At 46.2% G+C, this 25,620-nt stretch overlaps 1 protein-coding gene across 5 annotated transcripts in view; it reads left to right on the top strand.

The window, feature by feature from the left end:
• thada (THADA armadillo repeat containing) overlaps window positions 1-25,620 on the top strand; it is an 820,576-nt gene that overhangs the window by 411,727 nt on the left and 383,229 nt on the right. For all 5 annotated transcript variants that reach the window (XM_072510451.1, XM_072510443.1, XM_072510470.1 and 2 more), the window contains one exon: window positions 21,506-21,674. In XM_072510451.1, coding sequence (XP_072366552.1) covers window positions 21,506-21,674 — 169 coding nt within the window. The remainder of the gene's footprint in view (window positions 1-21,505; window positions 21,675-25,620) is intronic.

Below are 25,620 nucleotides of genomic sequence, written 5' to 3'. Positions count from 1 at the left end.
CTAGTTACTCTTTTTCCCTTTATGTATCAGCTCTTTGGATTCTCCTTTGCATTATTTGCCAAAGCAATTTCATGTCCCCTTTTTGCCCTCCTGATTTCCCCCTTAACTCTATTTCGACAATCTCTATACTCTTCAAGGGATCCACTTGATCCCAGTTGTTTATGTACGTCATATGCCTCCTTCTTCTTTTTGACCAGAGTCTCAATATCTCGAGTCATCCAGGGTTCCCTACTTTTACCAGCCTTGCCCTTCACTCTAAAGGGTATGTGCTTACCCTGCACCCTGGTTAACACATTTTTAAAAGCCTCCCATTTACTAGCCGTCCCTTTGCCTGCCAACAGTCTCCCCCAATCTACCTCTGAAAGTTCCTGTCTGATACCATCAAAATTGGCCTTGCCCCAATTAAGAATTTTAACTCTTGGGCCAGACCTATCATTCTCCATAGCTGTCTTAAAACTAATGGAGTTATGGTCACTTGTCCCAAAGTGATCCCTCACTAACACTTCTGTCACTTGCCCTTCCTTATTTCCCAAGACGAGGTCAAGTTTTGCCCCCTCTCTAGTCAGTCCATCCACATACTGAATGAGAAATTCCTCCTGAATACACTCAACAAATTTCCCTCCATCCAAGCCCCTAATGCTATGGCTGTCCTAGTCAATGTTGGGAAAGTTAAAGTCCCCTACTATTACCACCCTATTATTCTTGCAGCTATCTGTAATCTCCTTACATATTTGCTCCACAATTTCCCGCTGACTATTTGGGGGCCTGTAGTACAGTCCTATCAAGGTGATCTCTCCCTTCTTATTTTCAGTTCCACCCATATAGACTCAGTGGGCGAACCTTCGGATATATCCCCTCGAAGTACTGCCGTGATGTTCTCCCTAATCAAAAACGCCACTCTCCCTCCTCTCTTACCTCCTGTTCTATCCTTTCTATAGCATCTGTACCCCGGAACATTGAGCTGCCAGTCCTGGCCCTCCCTTCGCCATGTTTCAGTCATGGCTATAATATCCCAGTCCCATGTGGCCATCCATGCCCTGAGTTCATCCTCTTTGCCCGTCAGGCCCCTTGCATTGAAATAAAAGCAGTTTAATGTAGACTTTCCTTGCTCTCTGCCCTGCTTTCTCTGGTCATGCTTTACACACTCTCCCTTCCTGCCTTTTGTTTCCATCCCCACTGACTTCCTACATCAGTTCCCATCCCCCTGCCACATTAGTTTAAACCCTCCCCAACTGCACTAGCAAACACACCCCCGAGAACATTGGTTCCGGTCCCACCCAGATGCAGACCGTCCGATTTGTACAGGTCCCACCTCCCCCAGAACCGGTCCCAATGCCCCAGGAATTTGAAACCCTCCCTCTTGCACCATCTCTCAAGCCACGTATTCATCCTAGCTATCCTGTCATTCCTACTCTGACTATCACGTGGCACTGGTAGCAATCCTGAGATTACTACCTTTGAGGCCCTACTTTTTAGTTTAACTCCTAACTCCCTAAATTCAGCTTGTAGGACCTCATCCCGTTTTTTACCTATATCGTTGGTGCCTATATGCACCACGACAGCTGGCTGTTCACCCTCCCCCTCCAGAATGCCCTGCAGCCGCTCCGAGACATCCTTGACCCTTGCACCAGGGAGGCAACATACCAATCTGGATTCTCGTTTGCGTCCGCAGAAACGCCTATCTATTCCCCATACAATTGAATCCCCTATCACTATAGCTCTGCCACTCTTTTTCCCGCCGTTCTGTGCAGCAGAGCCAGCCATGGTGCCATGAACCTGGCTGCTGCCACCTTCCCCTGGTGAGCCATCTCCCCCAACAGTTTCCAAAACGGTAAATCTGTTTTGGAGGGAGATGACCGCAGGGGATCCCTGCACTGTCTTCCTACTCTTCCTCTGTCTGTTGGTCACCCATTCCCTATCTGCCTCAGTAATTTTAATCTGCGGTGTGACCAACTCACTGAATGTGCTATCCACAACTTCCTCAGCATCGCGGATGCTCCAAAGTGAATCCATCCGCAGCTCCAGAGCCGTCAAGCGGTCTAACAGGAGCTGCAGTTGGACACACCTCTTGCAGATGAAGGAGTCAGGGACACCAGAAGGGTCCCTGACTTGCCACATCTCATAAGAGGAGCATGACACGGGTCTAAGCTCTCCTGCCATGACTTAAACCTGAAGTTAAATTTGAACTACACTACACAGCTAAGAGAAAGTCAAAGAGAGAAAAATCACTCACCAGTCACAAGCCAATCACTTACCTGCTGGCTGTGATGTAATTGCTCCCGAGACTCCCTCACAGGTCTGCTTCTCTGCACCTCCTTAAGATGAGCACCAAATTCCCTTAACTGGTTAATTAATTTACTTAATTAATTGGATTTTTTTTTTTGGTAACTCAACCCCAAACACCAAACTCCAAAAAACACAGCCCTCACTCACCTCTTACCCGAACTCAGCCTTACCCAAACTCAGATACACTCTGTTTACGTCCAGCACTCCATTTCTAAAGGCACTTCAGCCACACCTTTTGTATCCTTCCTGATTTACAGTCAGCCAATAGGCCTGCTCCCGAAACTGATCTCCCGAAACTAACAGTTGACCTGCAAGGTAAGGAGGTTTTTTAAACAGTACTTACCTCACCCAGTCCGCAAACTTTTAAACTCTCCGCTCTGAATCGCAGCTCCCGCGCTTTTTAAATCTCCCGCGCTGTTTTCAATGTCCCGGCTCCCTCTCTCTCCCGCTCCCAGCTGACCTGCAAGGTAAGGAGGTTGTTAAACAGTACTTACCTCACCCAGTCCGCAAACTTTTAAACTCTCCGCTCTGAATCGCAGCTCCCGCGCTTTTTAAATCTCCCGCGCTGTTTTCAATGTCCCGGCTCTCTCTCTCTCCCGCTCCCAGCTGACCTGCAAGGTAAGGAGGTTGTTAAACAGTACTTACCTCACCCAGGCCGCGAACTTTTAAACTCACCGCTCTGACTCGCAGCTCCCGCACTTTTTAAATCTCCCGCGCTGTTTTCAATGTCCGGGCTCTCTCTCTCTCCCGCTCCCAGCTGACCTGCAAGGTAAGGAGGTTGTTAAACAGTACTTACCTCTCCCAGGCCGCGAACTTTTAAACTCTCCGCTCTGACTCGCAGCTCCCGCGCTTTTTAAATCTCCCGCGCTGTTTTCAATGTCCCGGCTCTCTCTCTCTCCCGCTCCCAGCTGACCTGCAAGGTAAGGAGGTTGTTAAACAGTGATGGGAGTCTGGAACTCACTGCCTGAAAGGGTGGTGGAGGCAGAGATCCCCATAACATTTAAGAAGTATTTAAATGTGCACTTGCACTGCCAAGGCATGCAAGGCTATGGGCAAAGTGCTGGAAAATGGGATTAATTATGTGGTTGTTTTTGACCGGTGCAGACGCGATCGGCCGAAGGACCTTATCTGTGCTGTAGACCTTTATGACTATGGCACCGGGGGAGTCCATCGACTGTGAAAAGCACCAAGGTTATCTTCTGCTCGAAGGCCATGGAGTTCCTGGAAGGGCCTCAGAAGGAAATGAAGCCTTGGACAGTCATCACGGATTGACCGTTCTACTCAAATCTCGGGGACGGGTGTGGTTCTTTTGGAGGTGGGATGTTGACAAAGGGTAATGCTAATGGAAAGGCATGTCAGTGATCATTACACCATTGTAGCTGAGACCGTACAGCTGTAACGTAATTGACATGCCTGGATCTAACTACCCACACAATTATGCCCACTCAAGCATCACATGTCAGTGAGTGCCACTGATTACTGCTCAGCAGTTTACTCCTGGCACATTGATTTTCAAAATTGCTGACTGCTATGGTCTGCTTGCACCATTGGTCAATTGGGAAAGCCAATGCATTCCCTTACCAGATGGCAATGGCACACTGCCCAAGTCGAGCACTGCTAATCCTTGGCTTTGTGCTGAGGTGCATATTGACAAGTATCCCTCCGCCCCCCCCCCCCCTCCCCCCCCCCCCCCCCCCCACCCGCCGGGCCCGCCCTCCATTTGCCAAGTTCAGTCTTGGAGTGAAGCTTGTGACAATGCCTGCACTTGAGATGGGAGCGCAGGATGCAGTCGAGTGACGTGGCGTTGTACCCTTATACTGAAATGTATTTGCCAATTACTTACCTATTTCTACTTGTATTCATCTTGTATTTTGTCAAACACCTATTATTAACACCTGTATTAACAATGTGGTGATCTGCATATCCGGAGAATCCCCGGGGGACGGCGTGAATCCCGCCCTGACGCCGGCTGCTGTATTCTCTGGTGCCAGTTTTCGGCCGGTGGCGGGATTCACGCCACGCACGGAGGCTGTTGACAGCAGCCCCCCCCCCCCCCGCGGCAATTTTCCGGGCCCCGAAGGACCGAGCGGCCGCCCGTTTTTGGCCAGTCCTGCCGCCGTGGATTGGACATGGTCCCACACAGCGGGACCTGGCAGGTGAGTTGGCTGGTGCGGTCCTCGGGCGGGGGGGGGGGGGGCCTTGGTGGCCTGGCCCGCGATTGGGGCCCACCGATCTGCGGGCGGGTCTGTGCCGTGGGGGCACTTCTTCCTTCAGCGGCGGCTACTGTAGGGCTCCGCCATGGCCGGCGCAGAGAAGAGACCCCCTGCGCATGCACCAGAATATGCCGGCCTGTCTGCGCATGCGCTAAACCACTCCGGCAGTTAGGCGCATCCGCTAACTCGCGCAGTTCCTTCAGCGCCGGCTGGCATGGTGACAACCCCTCCGGCGCCGGCCTAGCCCCTGGGAGTGCGGAGAATTCCGCTATTTCCGGTCGGCCCGATGCCGGAGTGGTTCCCGCCGTTTTTGACACTGGTGTCGGGCCATCGCGCCGATCGCGGAGAATCCCGCCCAAAGGGTTAATATAAAGTCATTACAGTTAAGTGATCACTAGATGGCAGCACTAGCAAGAGGTATAAAGACAGACTCAATCTGAGTTCCCGCCTCTTCGTGTGTATTGTGACTGGAGACCAGAGGTGTAGAGAGTTAGCTCAGAGTGCAAATGTAGTTATATCATAGCTTATTCTTATTCTATCTTGTGTATTTAATAGCTAGTAAAAGTATGATAGAATCGAACTCACAAGTTAATTGTTTTGTTACTCAATAAATTATTTGCTTTCATTGGACGACTACGCGTGTTTATCAACATCGAGTTTAAGTGTATCTTGGCATAAAGCAAATGAATAACATATATTACAGTAAGTAATACAACAAACAACAGTAAGTAATATAACAAACACCACCTCCCAATTATATGTCATCTACAAATGTTGTCATTGCCAAATGCTTTTGAAATGATAAACAACAGTCTGCACCAATCCATTTCCCATCTTTTCCAAATTACATTTTTGCTGACTTGTGAAATTAGCGGATAAACTATTTTATTCTCAGACTTGTATGTATATTTTCCAAAATTTCCAAGTTTTAGAAGAAACAATTTGTTCCTAATGTTTTGAGAAAAGCTTGTTTATTTCCTTCGAGTGATAAGTACTTATAAAGATAATTGTTGTGAATTGCAACACTAGGAAATTAATTGGACCAGGAATCATTAGGTTATTAATTATTTAGGAGTCGGTTGCAGTTTATTTTCATAACCTTTAACTGCCATCAAACTAGAGACAAATAAGTTCAACAGCTGCTGACAGTACTACTTTACACTAGATCTTCATAACTGTTTGACCTGTTTCATGTTTATAAATGGTGAGGTGAGTAATGTTAGACCTTCCCATTTCCAGTATTGGGGTAAAGAAAAATACAGAGTCTGGAGCAAGATCTGAATTATTTCCCAATCCCCCTCTTGTTCCCTTCAGCTTTCAACTTTCAGATTATCTTTCTCGATCTCTCTTTCTTCTGCTCAGCTCTTTATTTCCTTTTTACCTTCTCTCGCTGATTTTGTTTATATGCATAGTTGTCTTTAGTCAGTGTGATTATTTCTAATTAATTTATGCATGTAAATTGTACATTAAAAAAAACCTTATTGGAATAAGCTTCTTTATTAGTATTATGCCAGTTTTATTATTTTGTTTTCAAGCTTAAGGCATCAAAATATTTTTTTCCACTTGTACGGCATCCAGAATCAGCAATGAGTGCCCCAGATCAGGTATATTGAGGGTCAGATACAGGGTTAACTCACTCTAAACTTCCTTTGCAACATTTCTTAGTACCATGATGAGGAGTTGATGAAGGAGCTGTGCTCCGAAAGCTATTGATTCGAAACAAACCTGTTGGACTTTACCCTGGTGTTGCAAGACTTCTTACTGTTTCTTTATACCAGCTTCAGAAGGGCGTGCTCTCTTGCATTAGTTTGACATTTTCATTTAACACACCCTTATTATCCTATTGGATGAGGCTACCCATTTTGTGCTTTTGAAAAGATTAAACAGTTTTTGTAAAGCCCATTGTTTTATAAACTAAGTTGAGTTTGGCAAACTTCAGTCTGAGTCTTAAAACCCAAGCTCCAGAACTTCCGGTGGCGGCTATGAGGGAGTAGGTTGCACATTTGGTGGCTCCCGTTTCGGTCGGACATTTGGACCTTTTCCTCTGACTTTTTTGCGCTTTTGAGCGCAGAACTGGAAACAATAGTACTCAGGCACAGGACCCATACAATATTGCATCGACCTAAGAAGCCAGAGGGACTGTAAACAGCAGAAGTGGTCGAGTAAGGGCACAGTGGAAGCTGTGAGAGAGACCAGCATGGCTGGTGTTCAGAGCAAGGCGCCGACAGCCCAGCCAACAATGGAGCAGCTGCTGCAGACTATGCAGGAGGGCTTTTTGGCTCTGAAGCGTGACAACTTGGAGCCGCTACAGAAGTCGATTTACCGTATGGGAAAAAGGCTGGATGATCAGGCTGAGAAGCTCCAGCAGTTGGAGAACTCAGTGGAGGAGCAGGCTGACTTTCAAACGGTGGCGGATGTGGAGATTCGGAGGCTGAGGGATGAGCAAAAAGTGCTTCTGGAAAGGCTGGAGGACCTGGCCAACAGATCTCGCCGGCAGAACGTGAGAATCGTGGGCCTCCCGGAGGGGGCAGAGGGGCTAGACGCTGCCACATATGTGGAGGGTATGTTTCAGAGGTTGCTGAGGAACGAGGTGTTCCCGCGCCCGCCGGTAGTGGACAGGGCACACAGAGTGTAGGTGAGGCAGCCGCGACAAGGTGTCCCCCATGAGCGATGGTGGTACGCTTTCACAGGTACCTGGGCAAGGAACGGGTGCTGCAATGGGCCAAGAGCACACAAAGCACCCTGCGTGTTTACCAAGATTTGAGCGCTGAGGTGGCCAGGAGGAGGGGAGGCTACAGGCAGGTGAAGGGAGATACTGTATAAAAACAAGATAAAATTCGGGCTGCTTTTTCCGGCGCGACTGTGGGTTACATATGAGGGTCAGCACCACTTTTTCGAGGAACCCGAAGAGGCGATGGACTTCATTAAGAAACAAGGGCTGGCCCTGAGCTGAGGACATTGTGACTCATGTTAGAACTTTTAAGTATATGTGGTGTCTCTCCCTTTTTGAAAACTGCCTGCATGTTTGGGTCCGTTTTTGTCGTTTCTTTTTTCGACCTTTTTAGGGTCTTGGAAGGTGGTAGGGATGTGTTTTCTTTTTGCGTGCTTTTTGCATGGTTTACCTGAATGTTTCCTGTTTGGGCTCTTTGATTAGTTGGAGTTTGGCTGGGGGGCAAATAATAAAGAAAACAGTTCAAAGGGTTGGGCTAAAATGGATGCTTCAGGGGAACTTTGTGCAATCTTTTTCTGTGTCTGTATGGGAAGGACTGAGAGTGCCTGTTATTTCTTATCTTCTTTTTTTTCTTGTTTAACTTGAATTGTGCTATTGTGGGGGTTGTTTATGACTTGTATAGACTTTTTGCTTATGTAGGGCTGATCTGGGGAAGTGGTATGGATGGGTTGGGGGAGGGGTGACTGGGAACAATGGGTGGGAGACATGCTGGCACCGAGGCTGGGAGCCTATAGAGCTGAGTGCGACAAGTCAACAGTAGCCTATGTGGGGGGGTGGGGGGGGGGGGTGCATATAGTTAGTTTAGAGCAGGGGTTAGGTGATAGGATGGTGTTGCTAGGGGGGGGGAGTCGTTCTGTTGACGGTGATGGAAACTGGGCTTGGCAACAGTGAGAAGGTCATAGGTGGAGCCGGTCAGGAGGCGGGCCAGATGAAGCGCGCCACATGGCTGGGGGGCTTGCCAAGGAAAGGGGAGGGCTGATTGGTAAAGGGGGGGGGTGCAAAGTGCCCCCAACCAGGCTGATCACCTGGAATATTAGAGGGTTAAACGGGCCAGTGAAGAGGGCGCGTGTGTTTGCGCATCTGCGGGTTCTGAAGGCGGATATAGTCTTGCTGCAGGAGATGCACCTGAAAGTGGCAGACCAGGTTTGGTTAAGGAAGGGCTGGGTCAGTTAGGTCTTCAATCGGGGCTTGATTCTAAGACGAGGGGGGTTGTAATCCTGATTAATAAACGGGTACAATTTGAGGCGGAGGGCACAGTCGTGGATGGGGGTGGCAGGTTTGTTATGGTGAGGGGTAAGCTTGAAGGGGTGAGAGTAGTCCTGGTCAGTGTTTATGCCCCTTATTGGGATGATGTGGATTTTATTAGGAGGATGCCAGGGAAGATCCCCGACTTGGACTCGCGTGAGCTGATCATGGGCGGGGACATACAGTCCTGGACCCGAGCCTGGACCGGTCATGTTCAAGAACGGGCAGGTTGCCAGCGATGGCAAAGGAACTGAGAGGGTTCCTGGAGCAAACGGGGGGAGCTGATCTGTGGAGATTTAGCCGGCCGACGGCGAGGGAGTTCTCGTATTACTCCCACATCCACAAGGTGTATCCCGGAATTGACTACTTTGTTGTGAATGGGGACCTGCTGGCCGGAATGGTGGGGGCAGAATATTCGGCAATTGCCATATCGGACCATGCTCCGCATTGGGTAGACCTGTAGTTTTGTTTAGGACAGCTTTCAGCGCCCACCATTGAGGCTGGAAGTTGAATTACTCGCGGACGAGGCGGTGTGTGAGAGGCTGAGGAAATGCGTGCAGAATTACCTGCAGGTGAATGATACTGGAGAAGTCTTGGCAGCGGTGCTCTGGGAGGCACGGAAGGCAGTGGTGAGAATGAAGCTGATTTTAATCCGGGCGTACAGGGACAGGACAGATAGGGCAGAGACGGACCGTACTGATTAAGGAAATTCTACGGATGGACAGGAATCCCCGAGGCCAGAGTTACTCAGGAAACGACAGAGGCTGCAGGTCGAATTTGGGGTGCTGACTACAGCAAAGGCTGCAGAGCAGCTTAGAAAGGTAAAAGGCACGATTTATGAGCATGGGGAGAAGGCCAGTAGAATGCTTGTGCAACAACTAAGAAAGAGGCAAGTGGCTGGGAAAATAGGGAGGCTAGTGGATGGGGAAGGTAATCTAGTGGGTGACCCGGCAGGGCTGAACCAAGGTTGTTAGAGTCTTTTATAGGAAGCTGTACACTTCGGAACCACCCGGGGCACCGGGAGGGGATGAGGCGATTCCTGGACGGACTGACCTTCCCAAGAGTGGGGAGGGGGTTGGTGGATGGACTGGGGGCCCTGGTCAGGATCGAAGAGGTATTGGGGGGCCTGAAGGTCATGCAGTTGGGTAAAGCCCCGGGGCCAGAAGGGTATCCGGTGGAGTTTTACAAAAATTTGCCGGGATAGTGGGGTCGGTGCTGGTCAGGGTCTTTAATGAGGCAAGAGACAGAGGGAATTTACCCCCGACGATGTCGCAGGCCACCATCTCGCTCATTCTGAAACGGGATAAGGACCCGGAGGTCTGTGGGTTATACAGGCCGATATCTTTGATCAACGTAGACGGCAAGTTACTGGCCAAGATTTTGGCGACCGGAATTGAGGACTGTGTACCGGATGTAATTGTGGAGGACCAAACCGGGTTTGTAAAGAGGAAGCAGCTGGTGGCCAACCTAAGAAGGCTGCTCAACGTGGTTACGATGCCCCCGGAGACTAGGGAGGTAGAGATAGTGGTAGGGCTATAGTAAGGCCCCGGAGGCGAGTGTAAGGACGATATAAGACTACGTTAGACTGCACCGTGGGACAAGACAGGGCTGTCCCCTCTCCCCACTGCTGTTTGCGCTGGCCATAGAGCCGCTGGCAATTGCACTGAGAGCTTCTAGGGGCTGCAAAGGGCTGGTCCGGAGGGGGTAGTGGAACATAGAGTCTCGTTCTACGCAGATGATCTGCTGTTATATGTATTGGACCCAATGGTGGGGATGGACGGTATTATGGCAACCCTGAGGGAATTTGGCCGGTTCACCAGATACAAACTGAACATGGCTAAGAGCGAGTTGTTTGTAATTCAGGCGAGGGGGCAGGAGAGTAGGCTGAAGGGGTTGCCGTTCAGGCTAGTGGGGGAGAGTTTCCGATATTTGGGGATTCAGGTGGAACAGGACTGGGGCAAGTTGCATAAGCTCAACCTGTCCCGACTGGTGGAACGAGTGAGGGAGGAGGTCCGGAGGTGGGATGCGCTCCCGCTCTCATTGGCGAGGAGGGTGCAGGCTGTTAAGATGACGATTCTCCTGTGGTTCTTGTTTGTTTTTCAATGTCTTCTCATCTTTATCCCGCGGTCCTTCTTTAAGAGGCTGAATAAAATTATTCTGCGATTTGTATGGGCAGGGAAGTCCCCGCGGGTGAAGAGGGTGATGCTTGAACGGAACAGAGGAGAAAGGGGGCTGGCGTTGCCGAACTTCAGCAACTATTACTGGGCGGCCAACATAGCGATGACAAGGAAATGGATGGTGGGTGAAAGGTCAGTTTGGGAGTGGATGGAGGCTGCTTCATGCAGGGGCACTAGCTTAGCAGCCCTGGTCACAGCGCCTCTGCTGCTTCCGCCGGCATGGTATTCCACCAGCCCGATAATGGTAGCGGCTCTTCGGATCTGGGGCCAGTGGAGGAGGCATGTAGGGGAGGTAAGAGCATTGGTGCGGACCTGAAGCTTAAGTGGGAAGAGGAGCTCGGGGGCGAGATGGAGGACGGTGTCTGGGCAGAAGCCCTGAGCAGAGTAAACACGACCGCAACATGCGCCAGGCTCAGCCTGATCCAGTTTAAGGTTGTGTACCGGGCCCACATGACGGTGGCCCAGATGAGCAAATTCCTCGGGCTTAAGGACAAGTTGCTAGATGCGCCGGAGGGCCGGCTAACCATGTACACATGTTCTGGTCGTGCCTAAACTCGGGGTATTGGCAGGGATTCGCAGGTGTCATGTCCCGAGTATTGAAAACTGGGGTGGCAATGTGCCCTGAGGTGGCAATCTTTGGGGTTTCGGAGGATCTGGGAGTCCAGGAAGAGAGAGGGGCCGACGTTCTGGCCTTTGCTTCCCTGGTAGCCCGGCGACGAATACTGTTAGCATGGAGGGACTCAAAGTGCCCGAGGGCTGAGGTATGGCTATCGGACATGGCGAGCTTTCTTGGCCTAGAGAGAGTCAAGTTCGCCTTGAGAGGTTCGCTACTAGGGTTCGCCCGAAGGTGGCAGCCATTCATTGTCTTCTTCGCAGAGGAGTAAGCTTCGGGGGGGGGGGGGGGGGGGGGGGGAGACTAGGGTAGAGTAGAGTAGATATTGAGGCAGGTCCGTGCGCGAACAGAGCCGTGGTTTGCACTATGTTTAATGTGTGTCTTGACTTTTTTGTTGTACAGTGCAATGTCACTTTTTCAATATGCCTAAAATACCACAATAAAATTGTTTGTTGAAAAAAAAAACAAGCTCCAAAGTGGAAGGAGAATGTAGCATCCAGTCTTGAACTGATTTAAAAAAAGTAGAAATTGGCTTGTCACCTGTTGATGCTTATGGTTTTTTGTGTTATTTAATGTAAACAATTGAAATTGTTTTATGTGCAGCTAATTAAACGTGTATGATAGACTATTATGGATACCCAAGAGTGATTGCATGAAGAGCACTGGATTACCATACAGAGCAGGGATTTAGGTGATGTGATATGAACCACAAAAGTATTATTTCAATTGAAACTCAAGATTGGAAAACTATCTTGTAATCTTTTGACTTTATTTTTGATGGCTGATTCATTCTTATTTTGATGAGAAAACAGAGGAGGAATTGAGGGCAGTTTTTAGTGGTTGCATGTGGATTCAGTTCTGAGAGTTCTGTTCATTATGTAAATCAATGATTTGCATATAGGCCGGAAAGTGCAGTGTCAAAATATTAATATGATATATAAGAAAGGAAGACGATGTCATGGCAGCACTTCAGATTAATATGTCAGATGTTTCCTAAAAACACTACGATTATCTATCTTTTATCACAAAAGGAATAGAATGTAAGTGCTGAGAGCTAATGATGAACCTGTATAAAACCATAAAATTTCAGTCATAGTACTATGCAGATTATTGGGCCACACAACTAGGGGAAGCGTTTTGAGGCTTTAGAGCTGGTATATGATAGATATACTAGACTGTCTGGTATGAGGAAATACAAAGAAAGGCTTAAATTATTTTGGTTTGTTGGGACAAAATGATAGAAATATCAAAATGAAGACAGGAGAGAACAAAAGGTCATAAATACAAGACCTCTCTTGTATTTAGAGAGCAAGAAAATCTTCTTTTCACTACAGGTCATAATTTCACCAAAACAAAACACAAAAATCACAAAAACAAAAAAAAGATTCTTCCTCTTGCCTTCCGGGCCTTAAAATTACAATAGTTAGACCTTATAAAAGGTAAGGCTGTGAAATTCTCTTCCTGGGTTGTTGGTTGAGGCTGAAACTGTCTCAACATTCAAGCTTAGATTGGGCAGATGGAAGAAAGGAAAGAATGATGGGGGGGAACAGAGAGCATGAATTTTATTCGTCCAGTATTCTCATGTGGAGGATAAATCTTTCATATCCTGATTGAGCCGAACCTCCCTGTGTAGATGAGAATTGGAAAAGGAAAGAGTAAGAAATAAATATTTCAAAAGCTATCACAGAAATTTGTCTATACTTAATGATTTTAAACTTGACATTTAATTATTATACTACTAAATTAGCTCCATGTGACTGATGCATTCCCAGGATTGTCTGTCTTTGTGTTTGCTTTCTGACTTTTTTGATGCATATTCATTCTTCTCAACTCCTCAGGTTAAATAGCCACCAATCAGCTCTCCCACCCGAAGGGGAAATCGGCCAGTGGTTATCTGGGACTCTGCCGACTTTACTTTACTTGATGACAGTCATTTAACAGAGTCCAACATTCATTCTCAAAATAACATTCGTGGCAACATTTTGTTGTTTCAAACTTGTTAGTGATCAGACCTGGACTGGGGAGGAGAGAGAGAAGAGGAAGAGAAGGTTGAAGTTGTAAAAATATTTACATTCAAAATTAAACACCAAACACTTGTTTATATTTCTCAATCATCTAATAGTCAGGCAAGCAACAGTTAGCCATGCATATAGCTCACTTAGGTGCTTTGCTTTACGGTATTAAGTAATGACTCGAGCATTTTGGAAAGTGCCCTCCTACAGGGTGTGTTGGATCAAGATTATTTGGCTGCATTCCCATTTTCCATTATTTATGACGGTCCCTTTGGGAAACTGTATACCAGTAAAGGTCGTAGTGCATTTCTAGCTGTACCTGAATATGTCGCTGGATTTTATTTTAATGCTGAAAGCTACAGAAGTCACCAGTGAACAAAAGTGTAACAGGATTTGAATAAAAGCACTGGGTAAATGGAAAATATTATAATGCTTTTGATATTGGATTTAACCTTTGATGCGCTAAGCGTCAAGAACCACAAAGACATGTGAGACTTTAACTCAGGCTTTAATATACTACATGGGAGGCTTACCCGACACAGACGACCCCAGACAGAATGGGGCCTGTCCCAGAAGAGGGTTCTTATACTGACTCCCGGGGGAGTGGCTAAGGCGGAGCTCTCCGTGGCCAGGTCGGGTTACCTACCAGTGACCGAACCTCTGCAGAGTTACAGTACAATACACAGTATTACAGGGCCACGTTACGCACAACTATTATATACTATGTACAATGGTAGGGAGGTACAGTGGTGTATCACCACAACCTTAATAAACTGCATCCCCATTGTTTATCCGGCAATATGTATGCGAGTCCATTGTGAATTAGCATTGGTGAACGTAACACCTGGATTTTTTTTTGCAATAGGTACTGACAGAGAGTCAGAGTGTGAGTGAATGGATACTCGACAATATAATTTGGGTTCATTTCAACTTTAAAGTTTGCTGAATTTGTTTTACTTTGTGTTTAATTTATTTTATGTGAACATGTGTGCTAATGGAGGTAAGCAATCTTGGTGCTGGGGAATGAAACTTGTTTTATTATTGGGAAGCTGTCTCCCAGATCATGCATAGTGTGGTGGGATAGAGAATAAAGTTTTCCATAACATTGCACTAATGATATGTCTCAGCTCCATGAAACCTAGAAGATCGCATCTTATTATACATTTCCACATCACCAATGCATTTTTTAAAATTGGCGAGTCGGTGGCTGCAATTGTTAGTGTGAAAACATTTGAAGTTCTTTCTCTTCTTCCCTTTCATCTGCCTCATGCCATTACTACTATATTTTGGATTCTTGCTGCTTGCCAATCAAACCTATTACGAAAGCAAAATTCTGCACATTCTGGAAACCTGAAACATAAACAGAAAAGGCTGGAAATACCCAGCAGGTCTGGAAGCATCCCTGGAGAGAGAAAAACAGAGTTAATGTTTGTTTCAATGAAGTCATCAGCCGAAATGGTAACTCTGTTTCTCTCTCCAAGATGCTGTCAGAACTGCTTTACATCTTCAACATTTACTGTTTTTACTCAAAACCAACCTTTTTAACCTCTTCAAACACCCCCTCCACAGTTCTGCATCTCTTTCCTTTATGTATTTCATTTATTAGCTCCCTCCCCACCCCTCTCAAAAATGTGTAAGTATTTTGGGGCATTTTCTTACATTAATTAATTCAAATTATTGTCACCACAGTGCTCGCTATTTTCACCACATTGGCTTGTATGACTGTTTGAAATGGCTTGCCAGTATTTAAAAGGTCAATGCTATATGTTCTACAGAGGGATAAATGAATCATTCAAAATGGTATGAAACAAAATAATGAATTGTTGAATAAATTGGAACTCTTGTTAAAATTCCCCTGCAAGTGTTTATATTTGCATAACAAAAGAATGTTAACTTGATACTAAAACCTTTTACTTTTTATCTTGATTTCAGTTTATGTTGATCTGTTGCACAGTACTTAATGAATAGTGTGTTTCTTTGCAACATGACTGATCATTTTTCTATACCTGCATCACCACATCCAGCTGCCACCACCCAAGGACACAATAGCCCACTTTCAGGAGTGGTTTATTGTAAGAGTCTGGCCAAGAGCTTAAATAAAGGGAATTGCATCCAAAATAAAAACAGGAAATGCTGGAAAAACTCAGCAGGTCTGGAACACCTGTGGAGAGAGAAACAGAGTTAATGTTTCAAGTCCGCTTGGCTCTCTTCAGAGCTGAAGAGAGGTAGAAATGTGATAAGCATGATGCTGTTGAGAGATGGTGGGGCAGGTGTAGCAAAATGGAAAGACAGGTTGGAGCTCAGGAGAGAATAAGTGACAAAGATGGCATGGACACAAGACAAAGGGAGGGGTAATGATAGTGCTAAAGACTAAAGCAAGTGTTAATAGTGACATAAAGGTCAGGTGGTAGAATATGTAATAACAGAGCAAGGGTCAGAACTTCCTGTGTGCTTGCGTGTGTGTGCTGTTACATCTGGACGGCTGTGGGGTGCCTTCTGGGAGGACGGGGAGCCATTCCTCACGTTTTGGCAATGAGCTTCACCGGAACATTGTAGCAGACCAAGGACAGCAATTGAAAGAAGTGCAAATCACTGGTTCACTTAGAAGGAGTGTTGGGACCTTGGATGGTGAGGAAGAAGATGGCAAAGAGATAGGTATTAGACCTTCTCCAATTGCATGGGAAGGTGCTGTTGGATTGGGATCAGTTGTTGGTGGGATAGAGGAGTAAACCACGGTGTCATTGAGGGAATGGCCCCTACAGAATGCTGATGAGGTGGTGGCATTACGCTGGAGGTGGTAGAAGTGCGGATGATACAGGGGCTGGTTGGTGGAAATTGAGGATAAGGGGAACCCTATCATGGTTCTGGAATGCTATCCAGGCTTAAGCTCCAGCTGATGATCAGATTTAAAGTTTTGATTATCTGGACTGGATTTTTCTGGCTAATGAATCGATGAAGTCTGGGTGGGATGTTGAAGACAAGTTTTCTCATTATTCTGATAGGAAAGCAAAATATTGTAGATGCGGAAGAACTTAAATTGCTACTTTGGATCTTACGTCAATACTTCAAAGGAACAGCCATATTGGGCTCAAAACATTAACTCTATTTCTTTCCCCGCAGATGCTGCCAGACCTGCAAAGTTTTTCTCGCATTTTATGTTTTTATTTCGAATTGTTCTGCCTCAAATCACATTATAACACTGTAACACTTCTGTTAAATGTACAAATATATGTAATACATCCAAAACACATGTACTTGTTTATACAATGTTTTAATTCAGTTTATTGCACTTGGAAATTAATTGCTTCTTTTGGATTTTATTTCAAAAATGCAATGAATATATAGTTTTTTGAGGCTTGGCATTTACATTTAATTTTCCAGTAATGAGTGAATCATTTAAAATGGTAAATGAAATATTTAATTGCTAGATATTAAAAGCTTTTGCATTGGTAACTAAAGCTGTGTGCTGCTACAAGTTTTAAATTAACTTAAGTTGAAAAGTTAATCTGATGGAACAGATTGTACTGGAAAAACCTTCATGACCGTAACATTAAGATGATATAAAATTTAGTAATTGTGAAATTGTTGATCAGGGATCTTAGGAAGGCCACAGGCAGGACAGCACCAAGCTGAGAAGGAATGAGTGGCAAATAAAGAAGCTTAAAGCATACCAAACGTGGATCTTGAAAGCTAGTGGTGTTTGCAAATAAGGGAAGACTGTGAAAGGTAAAATGGAAAGAATGAGATAAAGTGACAGGTAATGTGATGAGTCTTCATTGCATTCCAGGAAGGAACAAGAATGTATTGAATGCTGCATTAAGAGCCTAAGAAAGTTCAGAATAAACTCTAGAGCAGGAAGCATTATGTTAGCAAAACAAACAATTCATTGGTTGAGGGGTCATCTTTGTATACAATTATTTTTAATTGATGGAGTATGCTGTCAGTTTAAAAAAATGTTGATCTTAAAAATTTTAATGTTGCCGTATTACCTTTTTCCATTGCTTTGAAAGAAAACAAACACTCCTGTTCTGTTGACGTGTTTATTGCATTGCATGTTTGATTAGACCGATAGGACTGGAGAAGAATGAATTAAGTTGCTGTTAAGGGTTCACATGGAGTTTATTATTATGATCATTACGGTAGAACAGTATCCTTTAAAAAGTTGCAAAGGAGCTATCTCTATAGTTTGATATAATGGGAATGTAGAGAGTTTATCTTGCTATAAGACGCAGGCTGAATCTAAACTGGCAGATTACTTTTTCTTAATTTCACTTTGAGATCAGAAAACAAAGTGTTGGCACACAAGTCTTACAAAGTACACAAGACATGATTGCAAAGTTTATCAAACTTGGACCATATGGATCAACCAGTATAGAATCCAGTGGACAATAGGTGTAAACATGTAGTTCTCTGAATTACTAAAGCATGAAACATAAGTAGCTAGGCAACTGAATGAATTAACTGTATGTGTTCATTTCCTGTTTTTGTGATTTTAGGAAAAATTTTTTGGACAAGACAAGCATTAGTGTACTCAAAAACAAATCCACACCCTTGGTTTATTTATTTTTTAAAAATATTTTTTATTCTCCTTTTTCACATTTTCTCCCAAATTTACACCCGCCAACAATAAACAATAATCAGTAACGAATATGTCAATCTCCATATCAATAACAACGATCCCATCTTCCCACCAAACCCCAAACATTAGCCCGCATGTTCACACAAACAAATGACAAAAAAGAATTAAGGATCACCCATAGTCGCCATTAACACACACAGCCCCCTTCCCCCAACCCTCCCACCCACACGCCCCAATTAATATTCGATGTAATCCAGTTCTTGAAAGTGCATAATGAATAATGCCCATGAATTGTAGAACCCCTCCATCCTTCCCCCTCAGTTCAAACTGAACCTTCTCAAGAGTCAAGAATTCCAACAGGTCGCCCCGCCACGCCAAGGCACAGGGTGGAGAGGTTGCTCTCCAACCTATCAGGATCCGCCTTCGGGCGATCAATAAGGCGAAGGCTACAACATCTGCCTCCACACCCGTTTCCAACCCTGGCTGGTCTGACACCCCAAATATAGCCTTCCGGGGGCCTGGGTCCAGTTTCACGTGCACCACTTCAGAAATTACCCTAAAAACCTCCTTCCAGTAATCCTCTAGCTTTGGACAGGACCAAAACATATGAACATGATTAGCGGGGACCCCCCCCCCCCTCCCCCGCAATGTTCACACACATCTTCTGCTCCTTCAAAGAATCGGCTCATCCTCACCCTCGTGAGGTGTGCACTGTATACCACCTTCAGCTGTATCAGCCCCAACCTCGCGCACGAGGTGGAGGCATTCACTCTCTGGAGCACCTCACACCAGAACCCCTCCTCCATATCCTGTCCAACTCTTCCTCCCACTTTGCTTTGATCCCTTCCAGTGGTGCCTTCTCATCTTCCAAAATAGCTCTGTAAACCGCTGACACTACCCCCTTCTCCAGTCCCCCTGTCGTCAGCACCTCCTCCAGCAATGTGGAGGCCGGCTCCACCGCGAAGCTCTGTATCTCCTTTCTGGCAAAATCTCGAACCTGCATGTATCTAAACATTTCCCCCTGCTTCAGCCCATACTTCACTTCCAGCTCCTTCAATCCTGCAAACCGACCCCTAAGAAACAAATCTTTTAGTGTCTTAATCCCCTTCTCCTCCCATTTCTGAAAATTTCCATCCCACCTCCCTGGCTCAAATCTGTGGTTCCCCCGAATCGGCATTTCCCTTGACCCTGCCCCAACCCGAAGTGTTGGCGAAACTGCCTGCAAATTCTCAATGAAGCTATTATTACCGGACTCCCTGAGTATTTCCCCGGGGCTATCGGGAGCGGCGCTGTTGCTAGTGCTTTCAATCCCGTCCCCTGCACAAACTCTCCTCCATTCTGACCCGCAGGGAATCACCCCCTCTGACCCAGCTCCGCACCTTCTCCACATTCGCTGCCCAGTAGTGATGCATCAGGTTTGGAAGACCCAAACCCCCTGCCAGCCTTCCCCTCTGTAGCAGCACCTTTCTAACTCTGGCCACCTTCCCTCCCCATATGAACGAAGTAATCCTTCCCCCAATCTCTCTGGAAAAAAGCCTTTGGCAGGAAAATCGGCAGGCATTGAAAAATAGACAGAAATCGTGGCAACACATTCATTTTAACTGCCTGTACCCGACCCACCAGTGACAGAGCGAGACCATCCCACCTTGCCAGATCAGCTTTCACTCTCCCCACCAAACTAGAAATGTTGTACCTGTGGAGCCCCCCCACCCCCCAACTCCCAGGCAACCTGCATCCCCAGGTACCTAAAGTGAGCCCCTGCCCTACGGAAGGGCAGCCCCCCCCCCCCCCCCAACCCCTGTCCCCACCCCCGGCCGAGACACCCCAAAATACTCACTCTTGTCTAGATTTAGTTTGTACTCCGAGAAAGACCCAAACACTCGAAGCAGCTCCAATATTCCCCCTATCGACACACTCTGTTCCGGCACATATAACAGCAAGTCATCGGCATATAAGGCCACCTTATGCTCTGTTCTCCCCCCCCCCCCCCCGCACTATTCCTTTCCATACCCCCGATCGTCTTAATGCGATGGCCAACGGCTCAATCGCGAGTGCAAACAGCGGGGGGACATAGGACATCCCTGCCTAGTCCCACGGTGGAGAGAAAAGTATCTCGAGCTGATGTTGTTTGTGCGGACACTCAACCTCGGCTCCTTATATAGTAGCTTTACCCAGTTCACAAATCTTGGTTCAATCCCAAACCGCTCCAGAACTGCCATCAAGTACCCCCATTCTACCCGGTCAAACGCCTTCTCAGCGTCCAATGCCACAACCACCTCTGTTTCCTTCCCCTCTGCAGGTGCCATAACGACGTTCAATACCCTTCTAACATTGGAAAAGAGCTGCCTCCCTCTCACGAACCCCGTCTGATCTTCACCTATCACCTTCAGGAGGCACTCCTCTAGCCTACCCGCCAGTACCTTCGCCAATACTTTTGCGTCCACATTCAGAAGTGATATGGGCCTATGCAACCCTCACTCCGTCGGATCCTTATCTTTTTTTAGCAACAGGGAAATCGATGCCTGCCCCAAAGTTTGTGCAAACACCCCCTTCCCTATTGCCTCTTCAAACATCCCCACCATCAGGGGTGCCAGCTTATCCTTGAATTTTTTATAATATTCCACCGGAAACCCATTCGACCCTGCCATCTTCCACGACTGCATCCTCCCAATTGCATCCTTCATCTCCTGCTCCACTATTGCTCCTTCTAATGTAGCCCCGTCCCCCTCCCCTAACCTCGGGTACTCCAACCCATCTAGAACTTCCTGCATCTCACAGTCTCCCTCAGGTGGCTCTGACCCTGTACAACCTCTCATAAAATTCCTCAAAAACCTTGTTAATCAGATCCGGAGCCACCACCAACTTCCCTGCCCTCTCCCTCACCTGAACAATTTCCCTTACCGCTTCCTCCCTCCGGAGCTGACCTGCTAACATACTTTACTGCTAACCTGCCTTATCTCCATGTTCGTAAACTGCACCCCTTGCTCGTCTCAGTTGGCGCACCGCCATCCTGGTAGGTAGTCAGTCAAAGCTCGCCTGTAGTTCCTTCCTCTTTTCCAGCTTTGCTGGGTCCCCATCTTCTGCATAACTCCTGTCTACCTCCAACATCTCACCTATTACCCTCTGCCGCTCCAACCTCTCCTATTTGTCCACCCTGGCCTTAAACGAAATCACCTCACCCCTCACAACCGCCTTTAGAGTCTCCCAGACAACTGCCTCCGACACCTCACCCGTACAGTTGAAACCTACATATTCCTCAATTACCGTTTCAATTTTGTCCCTTGGTTTATTTTTAAATTACATATCTGTTATTTTTAAGAATCTGTTCTGCATTGCAGCAAAGTCAACTGAGCATGATTGAAATTGTGCGTATTAACAAGTCAGTTAGCTTGCTCTAATCACAGAGAGCAAACTGAAATAAATTCCAAAAATCATTATTTTTAAAAATCTACACATCGGATGGTAACCGAGGGGGGAGGGAGAAGGTTAATGGCACATTTGCCAGCATTTTGTCTTTAGCAGTCAACTTTCTTTGTACCCAAATATGCCAGACACACCTCTCATTCATTACTACTCAGTTGAAGAAGAGGACTAATGTCCATATCTCTCAGTAAGTAAAACATTCTATAAAACATTCTGTTTCATGCAGGTGTGCTCACTCGCCTGTGCATCGATCCCGTGAAATGGCAGCTCGTGCCCTGGTTCCTTTTGTCGCAGTGGATTGTATACTTCCAATGGCGCAGTCCTTGCTGGAAACCCTACCCGCACCCACTGATCTATGCATACGACAGAACCACATCCATGGGACTTTGCTACAGGTAGGGACGACCATTCAAAGCGGAGATAAAGCCGAAAATACTGGAGAAACTCAGCATGTCTGGCAGCATCTTTGGAGAGAAGTATAGAGTTCCCGTTTTGAATTCATTTGACTATTCTTCAGAGCTAAAGAGGGGGAGTAATGTGATTACATGTACTGTCTAAGAGGGGGTAGAGTAGCTGCAGCAGAGTTGAAAGTCAGTGATAGATGGAAGTAGTGCCCTAAGCCCAACCATCATCAGCCGCTTCATCAATGACCTGCCTTCCATCATTAAGTTAGAAGTGGGGATGTTTCCGAATAACTGCAGAATTTTCAGCATCATTCGTGACTCCTCAGATAATGAAGCAGTCCCTGTCCAAATGCAGCAAGACCTAGACAATATCCAGGCTTGGGCTAACAAGTGACAAGTTACATTCGTGGCAAACAAGTGCCAGGCAATGACCATCTCCTACAAGAGAGGATCTAACCACCGCCCCATGACATTCAATGGCATTACCATCGCTGAATCCCCACAATCAACATCATGGGGGTTACCATTGATCAAAAGCTGAACTGGACTAGCCACATTAATACTGTGGCTTCCAGGGCAGATCAAAGACTAGGAATCCTATGGCGAGTAACTCACCTCCTGACCCCCAAAGCCTGTCTACCATCTACAAGGCACAAGCCAGGAGTGTAATGGAATACTCCACTTGCCTGGATGAGTGCAACTCCACCAACACTCAAGAAGCTCAACACCATTCAGGACAAAGCAGCCCGCTTGATTGCTCCCCCTTCCACAAACGTCGACAAATAGTGGCAGCCATGTGTAGCATCTATAAGATGCACTGCAGTAGCTCACCAAGGTTTCTTAGACTTATACCTTCCAAACCCACCACCACTATCATCTAGAAGGATAAGAGCAGCACATGCCTGGGAACCCCACCACCTGGAAGTTCCCCTCCAAGTCACTCACCACACTGACGTGGAAATATATCGCGGCTCCTTCACTGTCGCTGGGGCAACATCCTGGAACTCCCTCCCTAACAACACTGTGGGTGTAACTATACCTTAGGGACTGCAGCAGTTCAAGAAGGTAACTCACCACCACCTTCTGAAGGGCAACTAGGGATGGGCAATAAATGCTGACCTAACGATCCCGTAAAGCTGGGAGAGATTGCAACAAAGATACATAGGACACAAGACAGAGGAAATGTTAATGGCAGTGTAAAGTGCTATAGAAGGTGCAAGTAGTGGCATAAAGGTAAGATATCAGAATGCATTAACGGGACAACATGGGGCAGCACGGTGGCACAGTGGTTAGCACTGCTGCCACACAGCGGCGAGGACCCTGGTTCGATTCCGGCCCCGGGTCACTGTCCATGTGAAGTTTGCACATTCCCCCCTTGTCTGCGTGGGTCCCACCCCCACAACCTGTGCAGGGTAGGTGAATTGGCCATGCTAAATTGCTGCTTAATTGGGGAAAAAGGAATTGGGCACTCTAAATTTATTTTTAAAAATGTTTTTAAAATGGGAGAACAAAGGTCAGTGCTCTGTGATAGCAAATCTAAAGAACAAGTGACAAATGGCCTATGTGGCGCAGGGGTGGTTTGTACTGGGACAGAATTGAGGAGAAATGTCAGTCTAAAGTTGTTGAACTCAATGTTGAGTCCTGAGGGCTGTAAGATACCTAATTGGAAGATGATGTGCTGCTCCTTCAATTTGCACTGGGCGTTATTGGTGCATTGCAGCTGGCCAAGGATGGACATGTGGGCATGAGCGCAAGTTCCTGAGTTGAAATGGAAAGTGACAAGAAAGTTGGGATATGCTTGCGGACTGAGCGAAAGTGTTCCGCAAAGCGGTCACCCAGTCTGCAAACTCCCTCCCCGCACTGGGCCATCTATCACTTGTTTTGCTTTCACAGAGCACTGACCTTTGTTCTACCTTAACACATTCTGATATCTTACCTTTATGCCACTACTATCACCTTTACACTGCCATTAACACTTCCTTGGCCTTGTGCCACTTCCTCGGTCTTGTGCCCTACACATCTTTGTTGCAATCTCTCCCAGATCCCACCTATCACTGACCTTCTTACTCTGCTCCAGCTGCTCCACCTCCTCATACAGTATATAATCCATCACATTCTCTTTAGCTCTGAAGAAGAATCATACTGACTCAAAACGTTAACTCTATTTTGTTCTACTCAGATGCTACCAAACCTGAGTTTTTCCAGTATTTTCTGTTTTTGATTCCGATTCCCAGCATCTGCACGACTTTTCTTTTTTAAAACTTGAGAGTCTGGAAGTGGGAACCAAACCTCTTCAAAAGCAATTCAGCTAGCCCCATCCCTGCCCTTTCCCTGTACCAATGCTAATGTTTTCCTTTCAGGTGCTTATTTAATTCCTTTTTGAAAACCACGAATGAATCTGTCTTCACGACATTTGTTCCTCAATAAGCAAACCAAGTATATAAGTTGTACATGTATTTATCTAAACTAAGAAATAGAGACAATTTGAGTCCTCTCAGTCATAATAATAATCTTTATTAGTGTCACAAATAAGCTTATTTTATCACTGCAATGAAGTTACTGTGAAAATCCCCTAGTCGCCACATTCCGGAGCCTGGTTGGTTACACTAAGGGAGAATTCAGAATGTCCAATTCACCTATCAGCACGTCTTTCGGGACTTGCGGAGGAAACCGGAGCAATCATCGAAAACTCCACAGTTACATTGCCAATTGACTGATTGTTCTGTCTATAAAATGTGCTGTCCGATTAATCCTTCATTGCTTCGAAATCTCAATGGAAAATAGTCCACTGTAACTATTGTGTTCAAAATCATGAGGATTTCCGATTGGTGGAAGTATCTAGAACTAGGGAACACAGATTTAAGATGATTGGTAAAAGAACAAAAGGAGAAATGGGTAAAACATTTTTACACAGTGAACGATTACTACCCGAAATGCACTTCCTGAAAGGGTGATGGAGATAGATTTCAAATGTGACTTTGAAAAGTGAATTAGATAAGGGGGAAAACTAGCAGGGGTATTTCCAAGGTCACGGGAGTGGGACCAACTGAATTGCTTTTGAAGAAGGTCAGCTGAATGGAATGATTGATCATTTTCTGTGTTGTAACTAACCATTCTATTATTTTATGCTATGATTATAAGTGAATCATGGCTTTTGCCTGTTAATGACATCGTTTTGTGGTTTTCCTTTTGAGATGTCAAAAAATATTCCTTGTAGCTTTCACATATCCTGTAGCATTCACATATTTCGTCGTAATGTCATTAAAATTGAATTCTACAAAATGGCAATGGAATACCACCAGCTGGCAACAAAATGGAGAACAAAATCGGCCCATCTAATGGTTTTGTGAACCCATCGATGAAATAAGAAAGTTATGAGTGGAAACCTTTCGACAGATTTAGGGAGTCCGCATGGTTCACCAGGAGGGAAGATGGCGGATTCAACTTGAGCGGGTGCAGCTGCTCTGATCATGCCGGATATGCTGGTGGGGATACTGGCTTCGGAGTTTGAGAAGCAGTTTGGGAAACACTTCGAGAAAAAAGGGTAGGTATTGATGGAAACGCTCAAAAAGTCGATTGAGGAGGCGCTTGGTCAGTCAGGAGAAGGTGGAGGAAATCTTGGAGGCTGCGAGGAGAGGGAGTGGAGGAAATTTTGTCGAGGGACAGCGATCAAATCATCTCGCTGGAAGCTGAGATCAAGTTAGTGGGGGAGAGAAACACGATTCTGCAGGCGAAAGTTGATGACCTGGAGAATAGGTCAATGAGAGTAACCTTTAGAATCTTGGGGTTGCCGGAGGGGATAAAGGGCCGAATCCCACTGAGTATTTTTCTGAGATGGTTGGAAAGCTGCTGAGGGTGGGGATCGGCAAATACCCCTCCAGAGTTGGATAGGGCCCACCGATCTCTCTGGCAGAATAAACCACCACGGGCAGTAGTT

Source organism: Scyliorhinus torazame, chromosome 1, assembly GCF_047496885.1.
Source record: "Scyliorhinus torazame isolate Kashiwa2021f chromosome 1, sScyTor2.1, whole genome shotgun sequence".
Lineage (NCBI taxonomy): Eukaryota > Metazoa > Chordata > Chondrichthyes > Carcharhiniformes > Scyliorhinidae > Scyliorhinus > Scyliorhinus torazame.
This window is presented reverse-complemented; position numbering and strand designations above follow the sequence as displayed.